The following is a 24,308-nucleotide window of genomic DNA, read 5'->3' as shown; positions in this document are numbered from 1 at the left end:
TCTACTATAATAAAACTCAAAGGATCCAGGAACTATTGGATAGCCTGTCGGTGTAACGTTGAAAAAATCGCTTTTTGTTTCACGACGATCAGCACATAAGGGTTTTTGGAGTGAAGTAAATTAGTACATCGTCAATCATATTCACTCGTTCAGAAAGTCTTTGAAGATTGACATTGGGTGTTTACAGAAACTCAACTGTCTGGACAAAGTCACTGTTAAAAATGATGGTGTTTATTGCCGTTTCCCGATATTTACCAGCATTAATTGTTACGTGACGAGCGCCAGCATCAAAAACTACAGCGAACTGAAGAGTGCCTGAAATTGAGCCATACTCGGCCATTTCTGTACTTAACTGACAACTTTCAGTTGTGCTCAAGACTCTCCCAGAACTTTGATATATTGTACTTAAGGCAGAAGGGTGTTCACCATCAAATGTTGTATCAAAGTAGGTCAATGAGTTTTCTTCTTCAGAGGTTTGTCTAACTTCGAAAGCCTATGGCATGTTAAGGTAAAAAAAATATCACCAGTTTTGATCCCATTGGGGTTATTTTCTCATTGCACTTCCACATTGTAAAACTTGAATTGTTCGGATGAATTGTCATAAAAACTGTAATTGGGTTGATTGTCTGGAAGATACCATAGATGTTATTTGCTAGTGCTGAACCCATTAACTGTAAAATTTTGTAGAAAACAGCAATGTATGACTTAACAGGCCACAGCATGGTGTTGAATGTATATAACTGTCTTCACCTACCCTAAGAAAGTAGAAGAATCTATTTCATGAGAAAACTGGGTATTATTGATTTTACCGATGATAGATACTTGAGGATTCGAAGAGGAACAATTAATGTTGAAAGTATGTGTACAACTGAAACCAATTGCTGTTCACGCAGATGCACAAGGGGTTGTGATGAACATCAAAGTTACATTTGGCAATAGAGCAAAATTCATGAATAGTATTCTATGAGTCTAAATAAGATACTGGCTATACATACGTATCTTAACTTGATTGATTCACTTCATCAAAATAATCTAAGGGGTTAGTCATAAGAACAATGATGGCGACCGCAAAGGAAACCAAGGTCATGTATCAGTTTCTAAATGTGGTTAACAGAGCATGTTTTTAGTATAATTTGAAGTTTTATCTTTCATAAAGACCACAAGAACATCATTTCTGTGTATATCCCCACATACTCTTCTTGAAATAGCTCTCATTCGAATGACTGAACACCGAAAGATGTGGAATGCACATGCCCAGAGTTTGTTTCTACAGGCCAGTTTTTTTATGAACTATCTTGAGAAGTATTGTATACCTGATTAACAAACCACTCAGTAGTACGTTGTGCAAACTATAAAGATGGCTCTTACGTTCCACAACATCGTAAACCTCTAGCAGTTAATGAGCAAGTCAAAAGAAGAAAAAAATGTTAATGATTACCAACCTTTGCTTCTGCATATGTCCATGTAAAAACTCTATGCAATGTCATTTTACACGGCTAACAGATCAATCTCTTGAGAATTGGAACCACATACTGACTGTCTCAACCTAAAATGTAATTACTGTTTTATAACAACTGAACTCTACGGGGCCCTTATTAGATAAAGTGTACCAACATACACTGATCATTTAGAAAATTTTAAGGGCGTGCATGGCCTTCTCCTAACCTCAACTGTTGCTTCGTTCAGAACTACTAATCTTTGGATATGTTTTAGTAGTTAACTAATTATAAGACCGCTGTTGTAACTTTTATAGATAATTTTCTGTTGTATTCCATCACTTAGAACTCGACAATAGCTGAATGGGAGAAATGCAAACTAAAAACAAACCCAGTATTGTTTCAAATATGGGTCACTAATTTTAGAATTTCTGGCCATGATTTAAAATTTGGATATGGCGTGATTAATTAAGGATCCGAATCGAGCAAATGAACAGATGGAGATCGTGTATGACTAGTACTATGCTTGTGGTGAATTCCAAATATGTAAATTCCAATATACTAGACAGATAGTTATAAAAGTTCCGTGTAAAATGTTTTTGAAAATTCATCACGTTGAATTACCTCCGGGGCATAGCTACCCCATATAAACAGAATCTTGATTATGTATCTATTGCACATTCCATAGATTGGTTAAAGAGAAGGCATCGTGGAGATTCAATAATGATTTGTTAGATATTGTCAATATCTAAAGATGCCACGTGAAGTTATCGTTTAGCTTGCTACAAACTTCACAAACAGAAGAAGTGCAAGGTTGCTAATTCTTACAAAAACTTCTTGGTCAAAATCAAATAAGCCATAAACTCAAGACGTATTAAGATTAGTAAGGCGATCTTTTCTGTCATACATGCCTCCTTGATCCAACCTTTCATCACACAATACGCTTGGCAGGCAAGAGTGAACCATCAACTTAAATCTTCCAGAGTTCCCTGCATGGTTTATCCAAGTACATAAGGCGTACAAAACTTTATGAGTTTCTGCTGATTAGATAATCGGAATTCAAAATAGAGGAATCAAAGTCAATTCTCTTAGCACAAGTCGTAGTATACCGGTCTAAAAAAGAAGAAAAACAGAATTTATTAGGTGGTTATCACTGATGGTCAGGTCTTGTCGTATCTTCTCGTTCAATTATCAGTGCATATAGCAATGAATTCCTCCTCATTGATTTCCCCATCATTGTCCAAGTCAAATTCATCAATCATTGCTCTCAACTCTTCATCAGTTAGATTCTCGCCCAACTCCTTTGCTACTCTCCGTAGATTGCGTAGACTTATCTTACCAGTGTTATCATCATCAAATAGTCTAAAGGCACGACGGATTTCATCTAATGGGTCCCTATTAAGAACTTTCTCGCCCACTAATTCGTTCAAGTCCTGTTAGTAACACTTTTCTTGCTTATGAGGCTGTTTACATCCGGACACCACATCCGGACATAAGCAAACACGCGCTGGGGCACCGTGCCACCAAAGAACAACGGGTTACTCACTGATTGCGAAGAAGTCTTCGTAGTGCATTTGACCTCTGTCGTCTCGGTCATACTCTCTAATCAGTTCTAATACTTCTTGTTTGCTCATTTCAAACCCCAAGGCTCTAATGGCAACCTTCAATTCGTGGTAATCGAGATATCCATCGTTGTTCATATCAAACAAGTTGAAGGCTTCGCGGATCTCCTGTTTCTGCTCTTCAAGCAACTCCTTCTTCAGCTGCGAAGGTGCACGTGTTGATGATATCTGACGGCGAGGTAAAGGCAATGACATCTTTCCTATGAATCACCAATGAACTTGAACAATACCTGAGTTTCTTGTACAAACCTTTCAGTTGCACCGTGTTTTTTTCTGCCTTTGTGTGGTGAAGAAATTCGCGAAATTCCCTGAACGCGTTTTTTTTTGTAACGCGTACTGGTTTGATTACATAAGCCTATAAGATTCCTAGAAACTGTAGTCGATTATAGCAGGTTTTGTATGAAAGGTAGCTTGTTTGGGTGTCTATTCACTTGTTCTCCTCTTAATCTTCATCATCATCTTCTTCTTCTGTGTCTGTGTTGATATCTGTAAAGTCTTCTTCCTCTTCCAAGTCACTCTCCTCCTCGTCTTCATCATCACTATCACCGCTCTTGACCTTCTCACCTCTAAGCTCAGCCATGGTTCCAGCCAGTGAATTCTCTTCAGGATCAGGAATGTCATAATTCACTTCTTCAATCTTTGGTGGTTCTTGAACGTGCATCGTCACGGAGGTGTCGATATCCTGTGTGAAGTAATCCAAGGACTTGATGATAACACGGAATTGGTATTTACCAGGCTGTGCTGGTGTTGGTTGTGAGACTGGAAGTTTGAATGTACCCACTGTAACTTTCTTACCGTCTTTGAACTCCGTCTCTGACAAGTCAAGGTTAGAGAGGTCCAGATTTCTAAACAAGACAGGTTGATCACAGATTTTACCATCTCTTTGCAACACGATAAAACCAACGTACCCGGAATGTCTCTCGGATGGGAAGAATGGGGCATGTGCCAATGGGAGTGGAGGTTGTGCATGCACAATCTTGAATGGATCCCTCATAGCCTCCAAACTTTGATCCTCTTCCAGCTTCTCCTGTGAGACTGAAGCCTTTTTATGATGTCTGGCAGATTTCACGGCAACTTTGACGTTGATAACTGAAGTTGAAGAAGGTGTGACGACAGTCTCACCTGGGACTTCGAACTTGGCACTGATCAAGTCTAACTTTGGAATTCTTGTGCCAACACGAAGTGCCTCTTCCAATTCGGCATCATCCTTGATTCCCAAGGTTTGCTTGATCTCATCACGTGGCAATGTCGTTAATCTACCCAACTTCACAATCTTACTCTTGTTAACCGCATCAGTATCGACACATGGCAATTGAAGCAGCTCATTCTTTGGTCCCTCTGGTAAAGCCTGAGTGAAATGCTTCAAAGTGTCAACAACGGTCAGTGTAATTTCCGTGCTTCTAAAGTTCGCAGTAATGTCAAACAGACCATTAATCAAAGTTGGCACGATGGAGACAGCAGTGAGAGCGTCATCACTTGGCTTTCTGTTCAAGTACTCTTCGTAAAGCGAATAGATTTGCTCTGGTGTCTTACCAGGTAGCAAATCCTTGTACTCTGCAGCGTTGGACAACCAAGTCAAAATAGTGGACATACCCACGTGTTTGGCAGGGTTTTGGTTCATCAATCTTGTGATGAACTCCTCTGCAGTATCACTATAGATGCCTCTCTTTGTAACCTTCTTCACCTGGGACCACCAGGTACCAACAACGTATGGCAATGCACCTCCAATGAGCGCAATGTATAGTGCGAGCAACAGAGGTGACGATTTACCTTCAACAAGGAACTTTGGTAGAGCAATACCGTGAGATACTGGCTGCGCACCATCTGGATGGCCGTACTTCTCGTAATTTTCCTTGGTCTCCTCGTCGGTCAACGCCTTGTATGCCTTTGTGATGAGAACAAACCTCTCCTCCAGTTCCTTCATCTCTTCTTCAGAAGCACCTTTAATCTTATCTGGGTGGTACTTGACCGAAAGCTTTCTATATGTGGACTTGATCACCTTCTCCGGTGTACCGAACTCAACACCAAGCAACTCGTATGGGTCGAATAGGTTCTGCGTCGGTGTTTGTTCGGTAGTGGACACCAAATAAACCATCGCAGCAATCACAATCCACCCAAAGACTAAAAAGATGTTCTTCTTTGTGAGTGAGGATCTTCTCTTCTGATCAGATCTGTGCTTCAGGACCTGTGGAGGTATGTTCCTCTGCTCAATGGCATCCTGATGTTGAAGCTCCACGTTGGTACTCAAAGCGCTGTAGACTTTGGCAATCGTCAATGGCACAACGGCAACAGACGTGAGCGCAAGCACAAACACTGGCCATGTCTCTGAGTTCTCATCATAAGAGTAGCGGGAATCCATGATGAGCTATGCGATCCTATGAGATTCCTTTGCTTCTTACGGCTCCAGCTTTTGTCAACACACCGAGCTTGTTGAAACTTTTCCAGCGCTTTTTCGCAAAGTGGCCACGGCAGCAAATAGTGCAAACGCTCATAACCATTAATTATGAAAATTATGACAAATATAATATAATATCATACATTATATTATAGTGAAAAAGTTCATGAAGCAATGGCTGTAACCACGATCAAATATGACTTGAACCACGGCAATAACAGCGCAGGGGATGTCTCAAGAGCTACTCATAGAGACCGAGTTGGAAGATGAGGTCCAGCCATGGGAATACTTAAACTCTGCGAACCTGAAAAGAGGCCAAAAGGACTTTGAGAAGGATGATACCCAGATCCAGAACAGTACGCTACAAGACTCTTTGGATCATATGTATAATGCCTTATCGGTTCCTAGGGCACATACCGTGAAGCAGAACGTGAAAGCATATTACCAAGATGGACAATGGAGAAGTGAGCTGAAGGGCAACTTTATGCAAACTATGGGTGTTGTTAGGAATGATTGGTGCTATTTGACAGAGGAAGAGATCATCTACCTCGTGGAAAGAGGTACGGTGGAACCAATATGGGTTAAAAATGGACAAGAGGTCACAATGGATCTACAAAGCGTTTATGCAATGTGTGCAACTGATCTGGTGAGGTATCAGGTGTATTCCAATCTGAAAAGGTGTGGCTACATTGTTCAGAGATATACTCCGAGGGAGTGTGCGACTGTGAGAAAGCCATGGTATCTTCCCACGATGTTTAGAGCTGTGCTTCGAAGATTGGATATACTCAATTGGTTTATCTTCCCAGCTTTTACTTCTTCATGGCTCAAGTCAAAATTTTTAACGTACTCATCGATTTTTGAATCAATAAGACTACAGTTTAAACCTCAACGACAAGCAGCACCAACATACCCTTTGGATATAACATTTGACGTCTGGAAACCGGATCCACGCTTCACGAAGAAGTCGCCGCCTCTACCGGACTTCCAGATTGTGATTGTTGATGTTTCATCAACAAGATTCCCGACAAAGAATCAATTGGATGATCTCTTTAAGCGAGTGGAGTACCAAGGGAGATCACAAGAATCGTTAAGTGAAGCTCAAGGTGGTGCTAAAGAGAAGAAGAGGCTCAAAGATGGCTCTAACTGTGTACTGTTTGCCCTCGTAGACAACGGTGTGATAAACTATATGAGACTCAGTCAAGGGAATCTCTCAAGTGCAAATGTTATCCCAACTAAGAAGGCAAGAGGCCCAACGCAAAGGACTACAAAGTAAGGAATAAGCTATATGGAACTCAGAATAATAACATTTGAAGTCTTGAAGACCTTTTTTCTCCTTTTCTATAATGGACGCCTCTTAGAAGAAGACGACACAACAAACCAGTCACTGGAATGCCTCTGGTGGTACTTGACCGTTCTGGTGAGATTCCGTGAACCCTCTCAATGCATTTTCGTAGTTCCAACCAGCTTGTTCCGATAGTAACAGTGTGAACTGTAGGTTTAACTTGGTTTCCATCATCAGCCTTTCAACCATTTGTCCTTGTTGTGGTGTTAAATTAGGTGGTAATTGGACGCCTGGCTGTGGTGTTCCTTGTGTTGAAGTTGTGTTGGATTGTGGTTGTGATGGTTGTTGTTGAGGTTGCATCTCCTGTTCAGACCATGCCTTTGCATTTGCCAATGGACGAACTATAAGCATATCTGATGCAATAATGAGCGAACCTGGACCGGGAACGATGGTAAACACCCTATCAAATGACTTTGGGGTTAGCTTATTGTTTGAACTGGAACCCCCGACGTTGCGTCTGTAATTTCTGTTGCGGTTACTACCGTTGTTCTGATCTGGGTGTACTTCTGGCTGCGCAACTTCCTGGTCTTCACCGTGAAGAGACACCAAGAAACCGTTAACTTGAGGGTATCTCCATGCCTCGACACTGTACAACTGAGGATCTGTATCCAGCTTATGTTTAGTCTTTGGTAGCTGTTGGAACAACTTGTAGATTTGTTCTTGACCTTTCCCCAATCTCTGTTCACGAGACCTGGTATTTGAAACTCTTGAAATGTTTCTCGATAATGGTAAGTACAATCCAAATGAAACGTCGCTTGCCTGTGCATCGTTAGGTACCGAAGAATCAGCTGAAAGTGAGAACTGGGAATCAGGTGTATACAATGGCATCAATTGGGAACGGTCGTTATCCCAGCATTGTAAGAAGTTTGAGATGAACTGCGTGGAAAGTTGCTGAATCTCTGCGTCTTCAAAGAAGAACTGCTTATGTGGTAAAGGCAATTCGTATATGGCCTTTAGTTTGGCCTCATCACGAATGACAACACCATCAAGTATAACCAAGCGGGGGAAAACTTTTGAAACTTCATCTTTGTACAGTGGGTTTGAAGTTATTGGATTATTGGCCATAACCAGTTCCCTAAGGGCCTTGAACTTGTGTTTCCATATCTCCAGAGCTTTCAGCCTTGAGATGGCATTATTTGACAGAGCCAAATTCACAAGATGTGGGAAAGTCTGTGCCAGAGAGGATATCCCTGAGAGGTCCTGAAGGTTGTTATCGCTCAAGTTGACACTCTCCACGATGAATTTCTCCTGGGATGCCAGCTTCATCAACGCCGGGAACATCTTCGATTGTGTCGTCATTGAGGAGAAGGCACCTTGAGATTGTAGTTGTGTGTCACTAGCAATGTTACTCAGATCAAGCATCTTCAACTGCTGGTTATAGCGTCTGTGCAGAAACGCTTTCAACATCTCTATGGTACTCGACGTCGCCGTAGATCTGACCTTGAACTCCAGGGCATTCCCTGCAAATCTCACCCCGTTCCACGACTTCAACTGATTGGCATCGTTCTGTGTCTTGACGTACCCAACAACAGCATCATTCTCAATGCTCGAGCTCATCAGCGTGATACGCGTCTTTCTCGAAATGAACGCTACAACGTCATCTTTGGAGCCACCTTGCCATCCACGAACTTCAACCTGGACTGCATTTCTCAACTGTTGTTCGTTGGCCAGCTGATTCAGCTGAGCACCAGGACCAGTGATATTGGAAGAGTTTGGCATTCCAAACCCTCCACGGTTACCACGATTGCCTCTAAAACTCATTTCGCAAGCACAAGTCCGTCTCGTAAGAGCACTCCTTCAGTGAAACGTTCCCGATGGCGTCGTTTCGTAAACAGCTTCACAATCTGGAAGAAACAGTGCAAAGTGCTTCAAAATTTCGAGCCTACTTTTTTTTTCCTCTGTAGCTTTGGCGGCAGAGACTTTATTGTGTTTCCTATTATGGTAATTACCTAATCTGGTATTTTCGATTTTTTTACTTTTAGCTTACATAAGTGGGTGCTGTATGCTTATGTAATCGCTGTGTCACTTTCTACGGGCTTTTCCGATGTTTACCCTTCTCGGTTTCGTTGTGATGTTGACGTTGACCCTTCTCTTTGATCCCGTTGGTGGCTTGTTTATTTAGTGGGTGACCTCTGCTGATTCTCGAAGCCCTCACTGTAACGCCTGACAGGTTTCAGTCGTCGCAATCGTTTCGCCTATTCGTTGTGTGCTTTTATATATCAGGAAAGAGATGTCAGATCTTTCGCTCTCAGAGGTGTCCCTGTACGTCTACAACTCGCTGATGTGTTCCATCACGCACAAGATCATCGTGGAGTCTTTACTGCAAGAACAAGTGGACAGAACAAAGTTCGGCCCGCTGGAACAGCCACCGTCGTTGCAGCCAATTCAGAACACAGCTACGCCGGTACCGAGCTCTGTCAAGTTGGAAACAGGCAGTAACGGTACGCCTAGCGCAACCTCCTCCAGAAATGGAACGCCAGCCAATGAAATGACAGTGAGACAGGCTTTCGTCAGCATACAGGGAAGAGACGTCTTTGGTAACGAAAAGATACCCGACAGCTCAAGGTACTTTGAGTGTCGCAACTGTCAGAGAAGAATCGCCGGTAATCGATTCGCAGCACACATTGATCGCTGTCTAGGAGGAAGACAGAGGAAGTGATCCACCGCATAGTACAACTGCTCATTCAATAATAACACACGTGTTCCTCGCTTCACTGTGTAGTCCAGTCGGTCATATCATCATGCCTTCTACTATATACATTGACACCGATAAAGTGATGCGGGCCACAGTAGCTCTGTGCTGTGTAAAATTGTATGTGTCACTCTGCGATGGCCCCTTTGTTTATCCCCTTCGGATAAGACAAGACAACATCAACAACGGGAGCGGCAGGCCAGACGATGTCGTTGTTGGATACTCTGCTTGCGGAAGCTGATAGATTCGACTCGGGTGAACACCTGGATGCGCATCTGAGCGCAACTGCTGATCTAATTGAACAACTGGAACAGCTCTTGGACGATGATGATTTAGAGCAGGACGTTATTCTTTTCAACACCAAGAAGTACAAGGAGGAGTGGGAGTCGAAGCTGAGAAAGAACTTGAAGTCTGCGAATAGCAACGTGAATAAGCTCCAGCGGAACGCGCTAGATAAGATTGAGCCGCTGGTTGATGACGTGTACCTGTATAAGATTCCAAAGACTCCGCAGACGACAAAATGGATCGATAACGCCATAAGACTGCACCTCCTCAGAGAGGGTGATCTGGGTATTGACGTTGGTCGTAGTGATCTGATGTCCAAGTTCCAAGAGAAGAATAGAATAATGACGAGGCTACAACGGGGAGATTTGAGCTCAGTGGCTGAGTGGGTTGCCGACAATGCACCTGGAACAGAGTTGGAGTTCATGGTTCATAAGTTACAATTCTTGACTTTTTACAAAGATGGGAATCCGCTAGATGCATACAGGTATGCTCAGAAGTGGTTTCCAAGGCTATTGTCGAATAGTGACGATGTGAATCTGTCAGATGCATCCAAGCTTATGACATGCTTGCTCTTCCCACCTAATGACCCTACCTCGCCATATTTACAACTAACGAATTCTACCGATCTATCAGAGTTGGCAAACCTGTTCTCTAAGCAGTTCTGCTCCACAATTGGATTTTCGTTTGAGTCCACTCTCTGCACTGTGATATTAGCTGCCTATATTGCACTTCCTTATTTTGACAAGTTCCAAAAGATAAGACAACTTACAAACTTGGATTGGACTTCTAAGGATGAACTACCCTTCGAGGTCCATCTACCTGAGTTTCTCAAATTCCATGCTATATACATATGCCCTGTGGCGAAATGTGAAACCACCACTGAGAACCCAGCGATGGCGTTACCTTGTCATCATCTTATCTCTATGCAAGCCATGTGGAAACTGAGCAAGAACGGTTCGAGTTTCAAATGCCCGTATTGCCCGGCTACAGCGTTGCCCACACAATGCAGACAAGTTCAGTTCCATATAATATAATTCATCAAGTTAATCGTTATAAATTACAGCCCCGTGCGCGTACATGTCGTCGACCTATCGTCGACCTATCTAAACGTCTAAGAAATCACTGGCATCCAACAACTCCAACGCCATCTCCTCGGGAATATCAAACTCAGGTACATCAACACTATCTTTATACTTCAAGTTATAGTAAAGATACTCCACAACTTTACCTAATACACGCCCATCAAACTCGTGAAGCCTTATGCGGCGTTCCGATGTCTCTTTAAAGGTGGATTGCAACATGCTTCGCAGTGTCCCACTGACATTTGCCGCTTCTGAAGTTATGATAAACTCGAAATTGTCACTCGATACCAGCGTAATGTACATGGCCTGTGTCATTCTTAGACTTCCTGCTGCTTCTTCTCCTTATTCTTCTCTGACTTTGACTTGTGGTTGGTGTATTCCATCAGGATCTACGATAAAAGTTTTGCGCGTTTTTGGTGGGAGACCATATTGACCCTTAATGCCAGGATATTGATGTGTGGATGTTTGGGTGTCTGGGTTTTTGGGTGTCTGGGTGTGTTGGTGTGTGGATGTTTTGGGTGTACGATAACGGAGGTCTCAAACGTTTGTTTCACACTACAACTTGGGCTCAATCAGAATTGATCAATTACTCACTGTGTGCAAATGTCTGCTCCTTCTGTTGGTTGGGAAAGAATACGTGATGTGTATTACCGTAACAGAGAACTATACTCCCTTGATTGGGATCTGGACGTGCTTCCAATGCTGTGTGCCATATCGAAGATGACAAGAACAATTGCAATGTTCCACTCCATTGATGACCAACGCATTGAGATATATACGAGTTCATCTCATCTCATTGCAAGCATACCGTGGAATCCTCATATAAGTGGCCGTGTCGTTGGCCTGACCTGGTTCCAAGAGCAACTGTGTGTTCTCTTAGCCAATGGAAGAATAAGGTGGTACTATACTTTCGAGGGAGACTTTGACGAGTTTGAGATAGGCTGGGATGCACATGTTAACGGTATCGACAACTACGCCGTGACAAGACGTGGCATTGCGGTCTTGTTATCAAGTGGTGATCTTGTAAAGATGAATCGATTGGGTAAAGTTCAAAAATTGATGAATTGCTCGCATTTGGGAGCGCTGAGAGACTGGTGTGTAATCCAGGATAGCATAATTGCATCGTTCGATCTTGGAGTCTATAAGATCGACAACGACTTGACGCTGCTGTCATCGGAAGGCCCTTTCGATAAGATCTGTGCTAGCGCTAATGGTAAACTTGTTGCCATGTGGAACAACAGCGGATTGACGATAACAACAGCATCGTTTACCAAGCCTATAATGCAATGGTCTGCGACTCCAATGCTCCAAATGGAATGGAGTGGTGATGATGCCGTGGCATTGAGATACCAGGACTCGGTGAAATTGGTTGCACCTGGGGGTGAGTTGGAATTTTACGTCGATGACGTTTCCCTCATCTCAACAGAATTGGACGGGTTGACGATCCTAACAACGAACAGGTTAACATATCTGTCAAAAGTACCATCGGCCACGGTGGATTGTTTTAAAATTGGAAGTAGAGCTAAGAGTGCCATATTGATTGATGCCTTGGAAAAGTTGGCAAGATATTCTCCAAAGACTAGCGAAAACTTGGAAATCATCGGTGACGGTTTGTTCGATGCTGTGAAGGAGTGCATTGATGCCTCTACGGAAGAATTTGATCCATATTGGCAAAAGAAGTTGCTCAAGGCTGCAAGTTTTGGTAAAGCGGAATTGGAGATGAGGCAATCTTCGCCTTCGTCAACTTTGAGAGAGATTGTCAATATTTGTGACGAATTGAGAATAATCAACGTTGTTAGAGATGCTGATATCGGTCTCTTCTTGACTTACAAAGAATTTAAAACCATTGGGATCACAAAACTCATAGACCTGTTGGTGAAGAGACAAAAATTTGCACAGAGCTATCAAATATCGCTGTTGTGCAAATTGCCTTTGGATCCAGTCTTCATCAGCTGGGCATGCTCTAAGATCAAGTACAGCAACACAAATGACGAGAAGCTATCTCAAGAGATTATCTCTAAATTCCAATCTTTGAAGAGAAACAGATACATTTCGTTTGCACCAATTGCAACAGTGGCGTTCCAAGAGGGCCGGCTCAATTTGACAAAGATCCTGATCAACTTTGAGACTTTATTCACCAAACAGATACCATTGCTTTTACAGATGGAGGAGAATGAACTGGCTTTACAAAAAGCTGTTGATTCACAAGACATTGATCTTATCATGGAAACTTTGTTCACTCTAAAGAGCTCGTTATCGTATCCACAGTTCTTCAAACTTTTGAACAATTCCAAAACTGCTGCTAACGTATTTGAATACTTCCATAGGAATGACAACTCAACATTGCACGATTTTTATAACCAAGCTGACCGTGTTGTTGATCTGAGCAACTTTGAAATGGAGTCGAATAGCTATAACAACTCTAGTTTACAAGAAGCTATGGATATATACCATACTAGGGATACCTCTGTGAATAAGATCTTGGACAGGCAAATGGCTTTAAACAAGATCCAGGATGAGTTGACGGGTGAATTTAACATTGAGTTCAAGGGGAAGTCTCTCTCCCAGACCATTCTAACACTACTGATGCTATCGCAACATTCCAAGGTCAATGAAGTGGTGAAGATGTTCAAATTCAACGACAAGAAGTTATCGTATTTGAAACTGGAGCACTACTGCTCTACAAAGAGATGGGATGAACTGTTCAACTGGTTACAACAGGGGAAGCATGGATTGCCTCCTAGCAAGGTTATTGACAAGTGTATTGCGAATGATGAAAAGAGGCTTGCACTTAAACTCCTCACCACCTTGAACGTGGGTTACGATGACAAGGTGGAGTTCTTGTTTAGGCTCAAGGAATGGAGGCGCATCATCGACGAGGCATCAAAGAAACGCGACGGTGCCACACTCGATAGGCTAGGCCACATGAACATTGACGACCCGATACTGGCACAATCCCTTCAAGATGCAAAGACCCGCGTATCGACAGGCTCTCGTTTCTTCTAATAATATCAAACAGGGTTTCAACCTTCAAACCGACGCTTTCCCCTGCCCTGTAGAACCTGTGAGCCCAATGCGGACGTGGACATCTCAATGGATGAGCAGAAACACCGTCCCCCAATTCGCAAAGCCTATACGTAAGCGATGTAGTGTACACGCCCTATTGTTCTAGAATCGTTGAGATCGGGAAAATCGAGATTGGGAAAATTGGCCGAAAGAGGCTTTCCCACTGCCTAAAGCAGAACGAAACTTGAGCCGAGAACCAGAGGCAAACGCTTGTCTCTGCACGCACCGCGTGCACGTCGTACAATCCGCCGCGTACAAACGCGCCCGCCTCTGGGAAACAGGACAGAGAGCGTGAAATTTTCCCTGTCTTGCGCTTGTTTTTTTCCGCGAATTCGCTGTTCACACAAGGAAAAAGCGCAAGACAAGGAGTCTGAGGTTAGAGTTTTGCCTTGTGCCTTTGTTTAACGCCTGGCTGGCATCACCAACTCCCACAACGCTATCCCAATCCACACGACACGCACACTAAAAACAAGAATGGGATGGTTTCAGATCCGGACGAGGAATTCTATCAACTCTCAGTCACGGAAAAAAAGTTGTCCCCCCCCGGTAACGGAACTGAGTTGGAACAGGCTGCTTTGAAACACCTTCACAGTATGTCTATGGTTGCTCCCTAATTAGAACGATGTCTATTCTTGACGTTGCACGAAAATCATTGGCTGTTTCACTCTTGAATCCTTCACTTGCTCTGTTTCCGTGGTAACTTCCTCTCTGTCCTGGTGGAAAAGAGGAGGCAAACAGAGAGGTTGTGTGACGCGAGTGCTCCCCGTAGCGTTGTAACCATCGCAACAGGTTGGCGAAAACGCGAACGAGTTCCCCGATTGGCGAATTGGCGAAAGTTACGGTAGGATCGGCCGAAATTCTTGCGCAAAAAATACTTCGAATTCGAAGCCGCCAGCTGCACAAGGCCAGCTGCCGAAGAAGAAAAAAGAAAGAAAGCGAAAAGCTGCCAAAGCCGCAGCAACAACGACAAAAAAAAACAAAAACAACAACAACAACAACGAAACTTTTTGCAGTTTCATATGTTAAGCTTTTTTGGCCTCGATTTACGTCCCTGTTCCGCATTTCACAGCTCACGCTTTGTTTCAACAAGTTTTCACAACCTCCAAAACGAAAACTTTCCCTCCTACTTTCCCTTCCGAAGCTCAAAGCCCTCCTCGTCCGCTGAATAGAGAAGAAGGGGATATACACAGTCAGTACACACACACACGTCAGGAGCGGGATAGAACGTATCGAAAGAGAAAGTTGAAGAAAAGGTGAACGGAAGCTGAGCGAAAACAAGAACATAAACAACTGGACGCATTGTACCTTTCAAGTCCCACACAGCACGATTTATTGACCATTCGTCCTTTGTTGTTTTTTCTCAACCTTTTTGGCACTTCACTATAGAACATTCTTAGACTACAACCATGGTGAGTGTTGTGCCTCTTGTCCTGGTGTCAGTTTTGTCATCTCTGGCGTCTGCAGAGTACTCTTCCAGCGGGTGTTATTCGCTGTCCTCGCTTGAGAGTGTTTTAACGTCGCGTGGAGAGTATACTTACCAGACCAACTCGTACTGTCAAGAACAATGTGCTGGGTATGCGGTGGCTGCCACGATGGACGGCTCTACGTGTTATTGCTCCAACCAGCTGCCCTCCAATATAAGCCCTGTATCGTCGTCATTGTGTTCCTCAACATGTAACGGTTACCCTCAAGAGCTATGCGGTGGTGATGGGTACCTATCCGTGTACGCCAACGGTGATCAGGATACGTCACCTATTGGTGAATCTTCGAGTTCGTCCAGTTCAACAATATCAACCAGCAATACCCCAACGACGCTGTCAACTTCAACAAGCGCAAGTTCAACGACTTCGACGCTGTCAACCTCCACTTCATCAACTTCCACTTCGTCAACTTCCACCTCCAGTGCCAGTGCCGCCACGCAAACCACCTCTTCAACTTCAAGCTCGAGATCCAGCTCAACTTCGAGTAGCGTCACCTCAAGCACTTCCACAACTGCATCTGCATTGGTAACAACACAAGTGTCGGTAATTACGAGCATCATAACGGCATCTCATGGGGCAGCAACGACAGTAACACAGACTATAGAATCTACTGGGTACGCTACTCCAACCGCAAGCTCTGCTGGCTCCTCATCTTCCGCTGCATCTTCATCGACTACCTCATCTGGTTCCAGTGGGTTGAGTAAAGGGGCCATTGCGGGAATTGCCGTAGGCTCCGTTGTGGGTGGGCTACTATTACTGGGTTTGTTGTTGCTGTTCTGCTTACGTCGTCGTTATTCATCCGAAGATGATGACGAGAGTGAACACACAGAGAAGCCGGTTCATAACGACATGTACGACTACTACAACGTTGATGGGGACTTTGATACGCACATACCACCTATCCCGTACTACATGCAAGAGAATGGTCGTAAAAGACTCAGCAATGGATCCCTTCCTGATGCCAGCGTTGATAACCAAAAGACCCTAAGAGTTACAAACCCAGACGAATTCACATTTGCAGAATCCACACTTTACGAAGGAGATAACAGCAATAGCGATGACGATGATGATAGTATAAAGAGATTCAACTAATGAAGGGGTGTATGAATGAAGTTTATGAAGCTGTTACTGTTTGCATGTGTTTTCTTTCTGTTTTTCTTGTTTGTTCGTTATAAGTCTTTGGTTTACTCCCTCTGCTTTGTCCCTCGTGTATATTAATTAAATGATAATATTTCATACCCATATCATAGGTGGGATATATATATAAATCAAGTCCGTGGGCTGGCTGTACTATGTCGTCTAGTAGAGAACCGGGATGTTGGGTAGAAAGTGATAAATTCCATTCGTACGGAGTCCACCACCACCATCACCTGCTCGACCCCCGCGTTCCCTCCATCACCCCAGACTTTGGCAAACGTTTACTGAACTGTTCGGTGTAATAACTCAGCCATTTTAGACAATAAGATCCAATTACCGAGTCATATAGTAATTGATAGTAGTAGGATTCGATATTTCCAATAAACACACATGCTTTCCATACAAATATTTCGAAATAAAAGCCATCTATTCTAATCTACAGACCCTCTTTGAGGAACTTTCGACGAATGACAGCACCGCGAAATGGGAGGGAGAAAGCGGAAAAACTTTGTTGGGCGAGGTTAGGAAAAAAAGCAGCTACCGAGATTTCTTTTCTCTTTCTCTTCTTCCTCTTTCTTTCCCCATCATCTGACGCTAACAATTCATCAGAATAAAATCAAAGATGTCCTCCGTTGAAGAGTTGAAGGACTTGGTCCATAAATTGCAAGACAGAATCCAGCACTTGGAGCAAAAGGCTGGATTGGTGCCAGTTGTGCCAAAGTCCATCCGTATGGTTTTGATTGGTCCTCCAGGTGCTGGTAAGGGTACCCAAGCTCCAAACTTGCAGGAGAAGTTCTGTGCTTGTCACTTGGCCACTGGTGATATGTTAAGATCCCAGGTTGCTAAGAAGACTGCTTTGGGTCTTGAGGCCAAGAAAATCATGGATCAAGGTGGTTTGGTTTCCGATGACATTATGGTTAACATGATCAAGTCGGAGTTGCACAACAACCCAGACTGTAAGAGCGGCTTCATCTTGGATGGTTTCCCTAGAACCATTCCTCAGGCCGAGAAACTTGACCAAATGCTTGCCGAGTCTGGCAAGCCATTGGAGAAGGCTGTCGAATTGAAGATTGATGACGAATTGCTCGTTGCCAGAATCACCGGCCGTTTGGTCCACCCAGCCTCCGGCAGATCCTACCACAAGTTGTTCAACCCACCAAAGGTTGCCATGACTGATGACATTACCGGTGAGCCATTGGTTCAAAGATCTGACGATAACGCTGATGCCTTGACCAAGAGATTGGTCAACTACCACAAGCAAACCGAGCCAATTGTCGACTACTATAAGAAGGCTGGTATCTGGTCTGGTATCGATGCCTCCCAAAAGCCACCAAAGGTTTGGGCTGACATCTTGAAGTGTTTGGGCCAATAAACGGTGTTTCGGTTAGACCTTTCATCTCAGCACCAGGAAGAAACACTCACTCACACATATATATATGGTTAAATGAAGTGCCTGTATTCCAAATTGTACCAATTGTAGATTTGGTCCTTCCTCCCATGGTTGCAAACCTGAATTGGCCCTCTATCGCCCAAATCAGCCACTCTTGATGTCCGCCTTATCATCCATTTGCGCTCAACGGTCAACGGTCTATGCTCGTCTTCGCACAGAAGCTCCACCAGCCTAGTGAACTCGGCTTTAAGGCTGGGGTTCTAGTGCTTACATAAGCACCCAGACACCCCTCTTCCCCCTCCAAGTGGTGTCTGGGTGTGTTGGCCTTTCTGTGTTGGCCTTTCTGTGTTTTCTCTCGATTTTTCTTCTCTTTCGGGCGGGCGCCCGCCCCCTTCGAACAACTTTTCCTCCACTGGGAGAACACTTACAAAACATAAACTCGTTGTTAAGAAACGAAGCTGGGTTATCACATCTTTGGCCCTGAAGTCCTCTAGTAGTGTTCTTTGTGTGTGTGTGTGTGCCACCTTGTTGTTGTATCGGTTTTGCTGTTGGTATCAGACTGGTTAAAGGGCTCATCTGTGAAGCTTCAGTACGAAAGGCTTATTCTCCAAAGATGTCAGTTGATGAAAAGGCTTTGGAGGCACTCGGTGATGACTTCTACGTGGCAATCTCTGATCTGACGAATAACTCGAGACCCATGATAACGTCGTTCACGTTACTTGCGCAGGAGAATATCGATGCTGCTGAATATTTAACAAGAGCTGTAGAGAAAAGAATTGAGAAAGTGAGTAAATCCCATCCTTTATGCCCCTCTTACCGTCACTTGCAAGTATTGTGATTGGATATAGGTCCAGGGGTTCGCTTCTGACAGTAAAATGACCATCATACTAACACCTTGTTCTGTTCAAAGGCCGTTCCGCATCAGAAATTATACGCTTTATACCTACTCGACTCGATCTGCAAAAACGTTGGTAGTCCATATACACTTTTATTTGCTCAGAAGATATATCAGACTTACACACAGGCATATCTACTAGTTGATGACCAAACTAGAAAGAAATTCATTGACTTGTTCAAGACCTGGAAGAACGCAAAGACATCAAGTGGATTGCCGTTATTCCCAGATGAACCAATGGCCAAGATTGAGCAATTCTTGGTGAGAGCCACGGCGATTCATCAACAGAGCTCTGCTAAAGTTAACGTAGCTATGCTCTTACAGACTATTGACAAGTTACTGTATCTAACCAATCAGAGACTGCTGCGTTCCCCCAATGATCAGTCCATCCCTGCGAAGATTGGAATTATTAAACAGCTCAAATTTGCGTTGCAAAACGACAGATCAATGACTCAAGATGCACTGGTAGGTGTTAAGAGACAGCTGGACGAAATGACGACAGCGGAGGAGAACTCCCTTAGAAGTACACCACCCATCAAATCACCACCTTTGAGTAACCCACAGCCAAATTTGCAAAACATCTTCAATTCTATACAAAATCCCACTGCAACGTCTCTGCAGACGCAGGATACAGGTTATAACAATGTTGAAGATAAGACAAAGAATCTAACGTTACTGAATAGTATGATCAACTTGAAGGGAAGTGCTATTAGAACTCCTACACCAACACAGACCCAACAACCGGTGGTGAAGAAAAATAACTTAACCTCTTTGCTTTCGTCTCTAGAAAAGCAAGGACTTGTGAAGAAGAAGACACCTTCTCCACATGAAGTACCTTCAACGTCGTTGTTAAACTCAATATTACAAAAGACCAAAATCGCCTCATCGAATCGTCTAAACACTGTACATAAGTCACCATTAGAGGAGGAACTTGAAAAGTTCGACATTAATGCAAAATTTGTGTCTTTAGATCCTACATCGACTTATACAGCACTATTTGTGTCGAGAAAGACTCATAAATGTGGTACTTGTGGTAAAAGGTTTGGAGATTCACAGCAGGAACAGGCAAAGAGCCGTGATCATTTAGATTGGCATTTCCGTATAAACAAAAAGTTGAAAGAAGGTGCTATTGTTCAAAGCCGTAATTGGTACTTGGATGATGAACAATTTGTACAATTCCGTGATGAGGACATGTTTGGTTCTGGTGAACAAGAGGATAAAACTACAACGGAAAAGAACAATGCCGGTTCGAAAGAGCGTCATTACGTTGTCGTTCCAAGTGATTCTGAAATGAGCTGTCTCTGTGGTGTTTGTAAAGAAGTTTTAAAGGCCAGGTACGATGACGATTTAGGAGAATGGATTTGGGATGATGCTGTCAAGAAGAATGGACGTATATTCCACTATTCTTGTTATTCCGAAACAAACACAAGCTCTTCTTTAGCAAGCATCGTTGGTGCAAAGAGGACCCGTGACTTGAGTTCACTGGACTTTGATATGATAAGAAACGTTATGAAAAACGTGAAGCTCGACGACAGGTCAAAGGTTAATACAAAGGGCTAGACTTGACGCAGCTTTGACTATTATAAATGTTTAACCCTGCAGTTCTGTAGAATTACATCTCTTTATGATTTATTCACATGTTGGGTTGATGCATGAAGCACTCCTTTGTAGTTAACTGTATCTGTTACCCCGGAACCCTCCTTTGGAAAACCCCCCAGTATTGTTACAATTTATCAACTCTAACAAGACAGATAGGTAGGATACACGGAAATGGCTTGTTAAAATGGCAATTGACGTATAACAGGTGGACTTTTTTGTTGTGTTGTTTTAGTTGCAATTGCATGAGATTCAAGGTTTAAAGTGGATAATAGGGTTCAAACATCATCTTTAAATAGAATTGAATATTGGTTACTTGTTATCTATTCAGCTTAAAAGTGCTACAAGGATTATCTGTATTACAGCCTGCCGATAGACGCTAGACAGTACGTTTGACTAAAGATATCAACTAAAGCACAAAAGATTTGAAGATTTCTCATTGATTTTGTTGAAATTCATAATGTACAAGGAACATTGGACCACATAAATTACGAACCTCCTTGGTAAAATCTGTATCTTTATCCTCTCCACATCTATTATACTTTGTCATGTAAGTTCATGTGGACTAAGTTTTAGGATACATGTGGCACGTTCTAAATGTATGGTCTCTCTAATTATAAACACACTTACGATTGTGTTGCTATATAGAGTTTCTGACAAACATTCCAAACGTTGATTGGTGTTCCCAGTGGTACTGAGTCATGTGTAAGTACCTGTCATAATGGTAGTTAGCTGTATTGGAATCTAGTTACAGTTCAATACGGTACCGCTCTTGCTGGTGTACATGAGCAGGTTTATTTCGTCATATTGGGCATCTAGTTTGCTTAGCGTTAATTGACCATAGGTCCAACTATTCTCCGTTCACATTTCACTCTGAGCATGTGTCTGTACATACAGTATTGTCGTTGTACGTTTTTAGAATACGAGCATGTAATTGTAAGGCTATTGTCTCGCAACAATTTGATAACTGGTAAGCTTGGAGTCATGGTATATGGGTAGACTGAATGGAAGAAATACCTGAATCTGTGAGAATATTATCAGAGAGAGAGGCCTCGGTTGACCGAATATGTATTCAATGAACACTCTTGGAATTTTGATATATAGAGGCAAGTCTTCAGTGCTGTAATTGGATCACTCTTAAAGCTGGAATTCTACATTTGGGTGATATTCATAGATTACTAAAGATAACAGTCACACAGTGTGGGTCATAAAAAGGGTTAAAAGCTCACAAGAACTCACTACTAAACAAAATTACCCAACAAATTAGCGATAGCCCGCAGGCCATGCCATGTGTTCACCTTGCGTGTGGCACACCGAAGGCTACACCAGTTGTTCGGGGCTGACTGGGTCCAAATAGGAGACATACCACACATATTTAGACGCTCTTCTGAGAACGTTTCATACTGTATATAACAGCATTCAGGCTTTATTTATATACCAATTACATATATCTTACTGCTGATGAAACTAGTAGATCATGTGGCTTTAGTGGAAGATTAGTGCCCACCCCTGATACATAAGCATTGGTGTCCAGGTGTCAATTTTCGTTGCAGGGGGGGGCAGTAAGAGGAATGAACGCATTATGAAAGGTGTAAGACTAATAACTTGTGTCTTTCTCGATATCAGCAATGATCGGGAAATTATTCACATAGACAGTTTCATTGCGATAATGAAAGCGTATAAAGTTGTATAAATTATGTTTTGGGGAGAATGATCAACAGCTAATCAAAATTCTTATAGTTGTGTTTACTGCGTATTGGCTGTAGTTTTTTACTGAAAAATGAAGTTAACTATTATTCAAATCAAATATACAAAAATCATATACAATAAGTTTTAACTCCATTGAAATATATTCATGACATTATCTTAACTAACATTTTCATGTATATTAACTCAAGTCAATGAATAACGATTTTCTATAATATAATTGTTTCTCATGAATTGGCCCTTGAGCGATTCATCCTAATCTGATGTTACATGTCGAAGAGAGAAAAACAGCCCCATTTAGTAGACCCTGGTAATCCTTTCAGTCCGCATATGCTGATAGAACACAGTTTTAATTTCAAACATCAGCTGACCTTGTTAATGTGCCCGATTTGAATCAATAATAATCCAGGTATACAATTAATCCTTTGACAGGGTTGGTATAAATGTGTGGAAAACTTAGTAATGGTGTTAACATAAGCACTCATCGGTGAGAATATCTCACGTGGGACACGTTATTATAGGCAGAATTGAATACTCAAACGGATGATTGAATTGGATATTGAAAATTCGTTGTCAATTAATTGGGGAGGGGGACGGGGATGGAAACAGAAGGATTAGGTTAATTGTCGGCTCGGTATATGCATATACTCTGCGGACATCTGTGATTCAATCGCGGGGTTCTTTCTCAGAGCAGCCTAGATAAAGTACAACTTCTGGTTTGCTATAAATTGAATGTGTATGCGCTTTAACTCTCAATACCTAGCCGTGTTGTCATAGCACTCACCGACAGAGATTCATTAGAATATTCTCCTTCACTCAAACAACCTGGGTCTAAACTTGAAAAATGAGGAGTCCAAAAACAGAGAAAACCCAGGAAAGAGCATAGATATTATTTCTTCCTCTTCTTTGTCTCTTTTGACGAACATCTGGCATTCGAATTGCATCTGATAACCGTACACATTGAAATAATATGTTAATAATTATACTATTGGGCCCACTTTGTACTTTAAAGTTTATGGTTGCTGAAGTTGAACCTATTTGGCAACTAAGTTCCGGAAGTTAGGATCTACGTACACCTACAGTGCACAAGTAATAGTGAATTCATTTACGCACTTCGCATATTCTAGAGAGTTAGGAAGTTTCCTTTGTGAAAGTATGTCGAGTGTGTCGATACTAATTACCTTTAAACGTTAGTTAATTTTCCAAGTCCAAGGCTCAATCTATGAAGGAGAGGTGTTTAAAATATGCTACTAGTTATTGTTCTCAAAGGTAAATTCATCTGCCTGACAGTTTCGTAACAAGGAATGCCTGTCTTGGTGCAAAGGTGCAACGGAAAGTGAATTGTGGTAAGAGATCAACATTGAACTGAAGTGGAAAAAAGGAGAAGCTATTACTGGTGAAGGTAAGACCATGTAGGTTGCGCGACCTGTTTCAAGTGCTTTAGATGATGGATTATTAATATTCTGCCTGCAGTTGGAGAAATGATCTAATTGATATATCTTAATGTACTAACTGGTGCAAAAGCTCCTCAAAGGTGAAACAAAGGTACACAGAGGATGGAGAAAAGCTTGAAAATATTCATATAATTCAATCGTTATTTAAAAAAAGGATATAGACTAAATTTATAGACTCAAAGAAGAGTGGAGTCCATAGAACTATAAAGAATTCATGTCCGTCATATCTTATCCACAAATCAATCCAATTTCCCGAATCGTAGACCCTGGAATCACCGAAGTCGATGATCCCTATAACCAGGTTGTTTGGTTGCTCAGCATTGTTCAAGTAGAAAACGGCTGGAGATTAACAGAAGGAAAAGTAACACATAAAGATAACGTTGTTGAGAAAAAAACAACAACGACATAAACAACAACAACAACAACAACAACAACGGCATTGAAAAACATACCACTGAAATTGAGCGTTACACGAAGAGAAGGGCCAAAAGTGTGACAAATGATAAAGCATAGGTCTTGTCGTAAAGACTTCCACCGCCTCCTTCGAAAGTCGATACTATAACAGATGTTTGCTGGGCTGGTGTCATCACAGATGTAGAAGTTTCCAAGGTTGACAACTCTGTCTGTGAATCACTTGATGGAACCTCCGTCATGGTACTTGAACCACTAGGACCAGAAGTTGGAAGTGTAGTAGTTACATAACCTTCGGTACCAGAAGCGGGTTCAGC

At 42.5% G+C, this 24,308-nt stretch overlaps 11 protein-coding genes across 11 annotated transcripts; 6 read left to right on the top strand and 5 right to left on the bottom strand.

The window, feature by feature from the left end:
• Positions 1 to 2,620: 2,620 nt before the first annotated feature.
• On the bottom strand, positions 2,621 to 3,253 carry CDC31 (centrin; the record flags this gene model as incomplete). The annotated part of the gene is made up of 2 exons (XM_020216376.1): positions 2,621 to 2,853; positions 2,983 to 3,253. 2 exons carry the CDS (start codon positions 3,251 to 3,253, stop codon positions 2,621 to 2,623), a joined length of 504 nt encoding a protein of 167 aa, XP_020070946.1.
• A 174-nt stretch (positions 3,254 to 3,427) lies between these two features.
• SEC63 (protein-transporting protein SEC63) lies at positions 3,428 to 5,437 on the bottom strand. The gene has a single exon (XM_020214855.1). It carries the CDS (start codon positions 5,415 to 5,417, stop codon positions 3,501 to 3,503), a length of 1,917 nt encoding a protein of 638 aa, XP_020070945.1. The 5' UTR covers positions 5,418 to 5,437; the 3' UTR covers positions 3,428 to 3,500.
• A 245-nt stretch (positions 5,438 to 5,682) lies between these two features.
• SEN54 (tRNA splicing endonuclease subunit SEN54) lies at positions 5,683 to 6,726 on the top strand (the record flags this gene model as incomplete). Its single annotated transcript, XM_020217118.1, has 1 exon — positions 5,683 to 6,726. The coding sequence occupies one exon, from the start codon at positions 5,683 to 5,685 to the stop codon at positions 6,724 to 6,726; it is 1,044 nt and encodes a 347-aa protein (XP_020070944.1).
• A 7-nt stretch (positions 6,727 to 6,733) lies between these two features.
• MEX67 (Mex67p) lies at positions 6,734 to 8,623 on the bottom strand. Its single transcript, XM_020214854.1, has one exon. The coding sequence runs from the start codon at positions 8,554 to 8,556 to the stop codon at positions 6,835 to 6,837; it is 1,722 nt and encodes a 573-aa protein (XP_020070943.1). The 5' UTR covers positions 8,557 to 8,623; the 3' UTR covers positions 6,734 to 6,834.
• A 272-nt stretch (positions 8,624 to 8,895) lies between these two features.
• Positions 8,896 to 11,222, top strand: RMD5 (ubiquitin-protein ligase RMD5). The gene is made up of 2 exons (XM_020217117.1): positions 8,896 to 9,398; positions 9,686 to 11,222. The coding sequence occupies exons 1-2, from the start codon at positions 9,026 to 9,028 to the stop codon at positions 10,804 to 10,806; spliced, it is 1,494 nt and encodes a 497-aa protein (XP_020070942.1). The 5' UTR covers positions 8,896 to 9,025; the 3' UTR covers positions 10,807 to 11,222.
• Positions 10,783 to 11,222, bottom strand: ELC1 (elongin C). The gene has a single exon (XM_020214853.1). It carries the CDS (start codon positions 11,167 to 11,169, stop codon positions 10,876 to 10,878), a length of 294 nt encoding a protein of 97 aa, XP_020070941.1. The 5' UTR covers positions 11,170 to 11,222; the 3' UTR covers positions 10,783 to 10,875.
• Positions 11,223 to 11,354: 132 nt separating this feature from the next.
• Positions 11,355 to 14,084, top strand: VPS16 (tethering complex subunit VPS16). Its single transcript, XM_020214852.1, has one exon. It carries the CDS (start codon positions 11,458 to 11,460, stop codon positions 13,858 to 13,860), a length of 2,403 nt encoding a protein of 800 aa, XP_020070940.1. The 5' UTR covers positions 11,355 to 11,457; the 3' UTR covers positions 13,861 to 14,084.
• Positions 14,085 to 14,189: 105 nt separating this feature from the next.
• Positions 14,190 to 15,337, bottom strand: CYBJADRAFT_80151 (uncharacterized protein). Its single transcript, XM_020217943.1, has one exon. It carries the CDS (start codon positions 15,202 to 15,204, stop codon positions 14,518 to 14,520), a length of 687 nt encoding a protein of 228 aa, XP_020070939.1. The 5' UTR covers positions 15,205 to 15,337; the 3' UTR covers positions 14,190 to 14,517.
• CYBJADRAFT_172670 (WSC-domain-containing protein) lies at positions 15,327 to 16,493 on the top strand (the record flags this gene model as incomplete). Its single annotated transcript, XM_020216375.1, has 1 exon — positions 15,327 to 16,493. The coding sequence occupies one exon, from the start codon at positions 15,327 to 15,329 to the stop codon at positions 16,491 to 16,493; it is 1,167 nt and encodes a 388-aa protein (XP_020070938.1).
• A 628-nt stretch (positions 16,494 to 17,121) lies between these two features.
• ADK1 (adenylate kinase ADK1) lies at positions 17,122 to 18,002 on the top strand. Its single transcript, XM_020214851.1, has one exon. The coding sequence runs from the start codon at positions 17,161 to 17,163 to the stop codon at positions 17,908 to 17,910; it is 750 nt and encodes a 249-aa protein (XP_020070937.1). The 5' UTR covers positions 17,122 to 17,160; the 3' UTR covers positions 17,911 to 18,002.
• Positions 18,003 to 18,518: 516 nt separating this feature from the next.
• PCF11 (Pcf11p) lies at positions 18,519 to 20,424 on the top strand. Its single transcript, XM_020214850.1, has 2 exons — positions 18,519 to 18,712; positions 18,839 to 20,424. Exons 1-2 carry the CDS (start codon positions 18,542 to 18,544, stop codon positions 20,381 to 20,383), a joined length of 1,716 nt encoding a protein of 571 aa, XP_020070936.1. The 5' UTR covers positions 18,519 to 18,541; the 3' UTR covers positions 20,384 to 20,424.
• The last annotated feature ends 3,884 nt before the right edge of the window (positions 20,425 to 24,308 follow it).

The sequence above is a fragment of the Cyberlindnera jadinii genome (assembly GCF_001661405.1).
Source record: "Cyberlindnera jadinii NRRL Y-1542 unplaced genomic scaffold CYBJAscaffold_5, whole genome shotgun sequence".
Lineage (NCBI taxonomy): Eukaryota > Fungi > Ascomycota > Saccharomycetes > Phaffomycetales > Wickerhamomycetaceae > Williopsis > Williopsis jadinii.
Note: the sequence above shows the minus strand (reverse complement) of the source record. Positions and strands in the feature narration are given on the sequence as shown.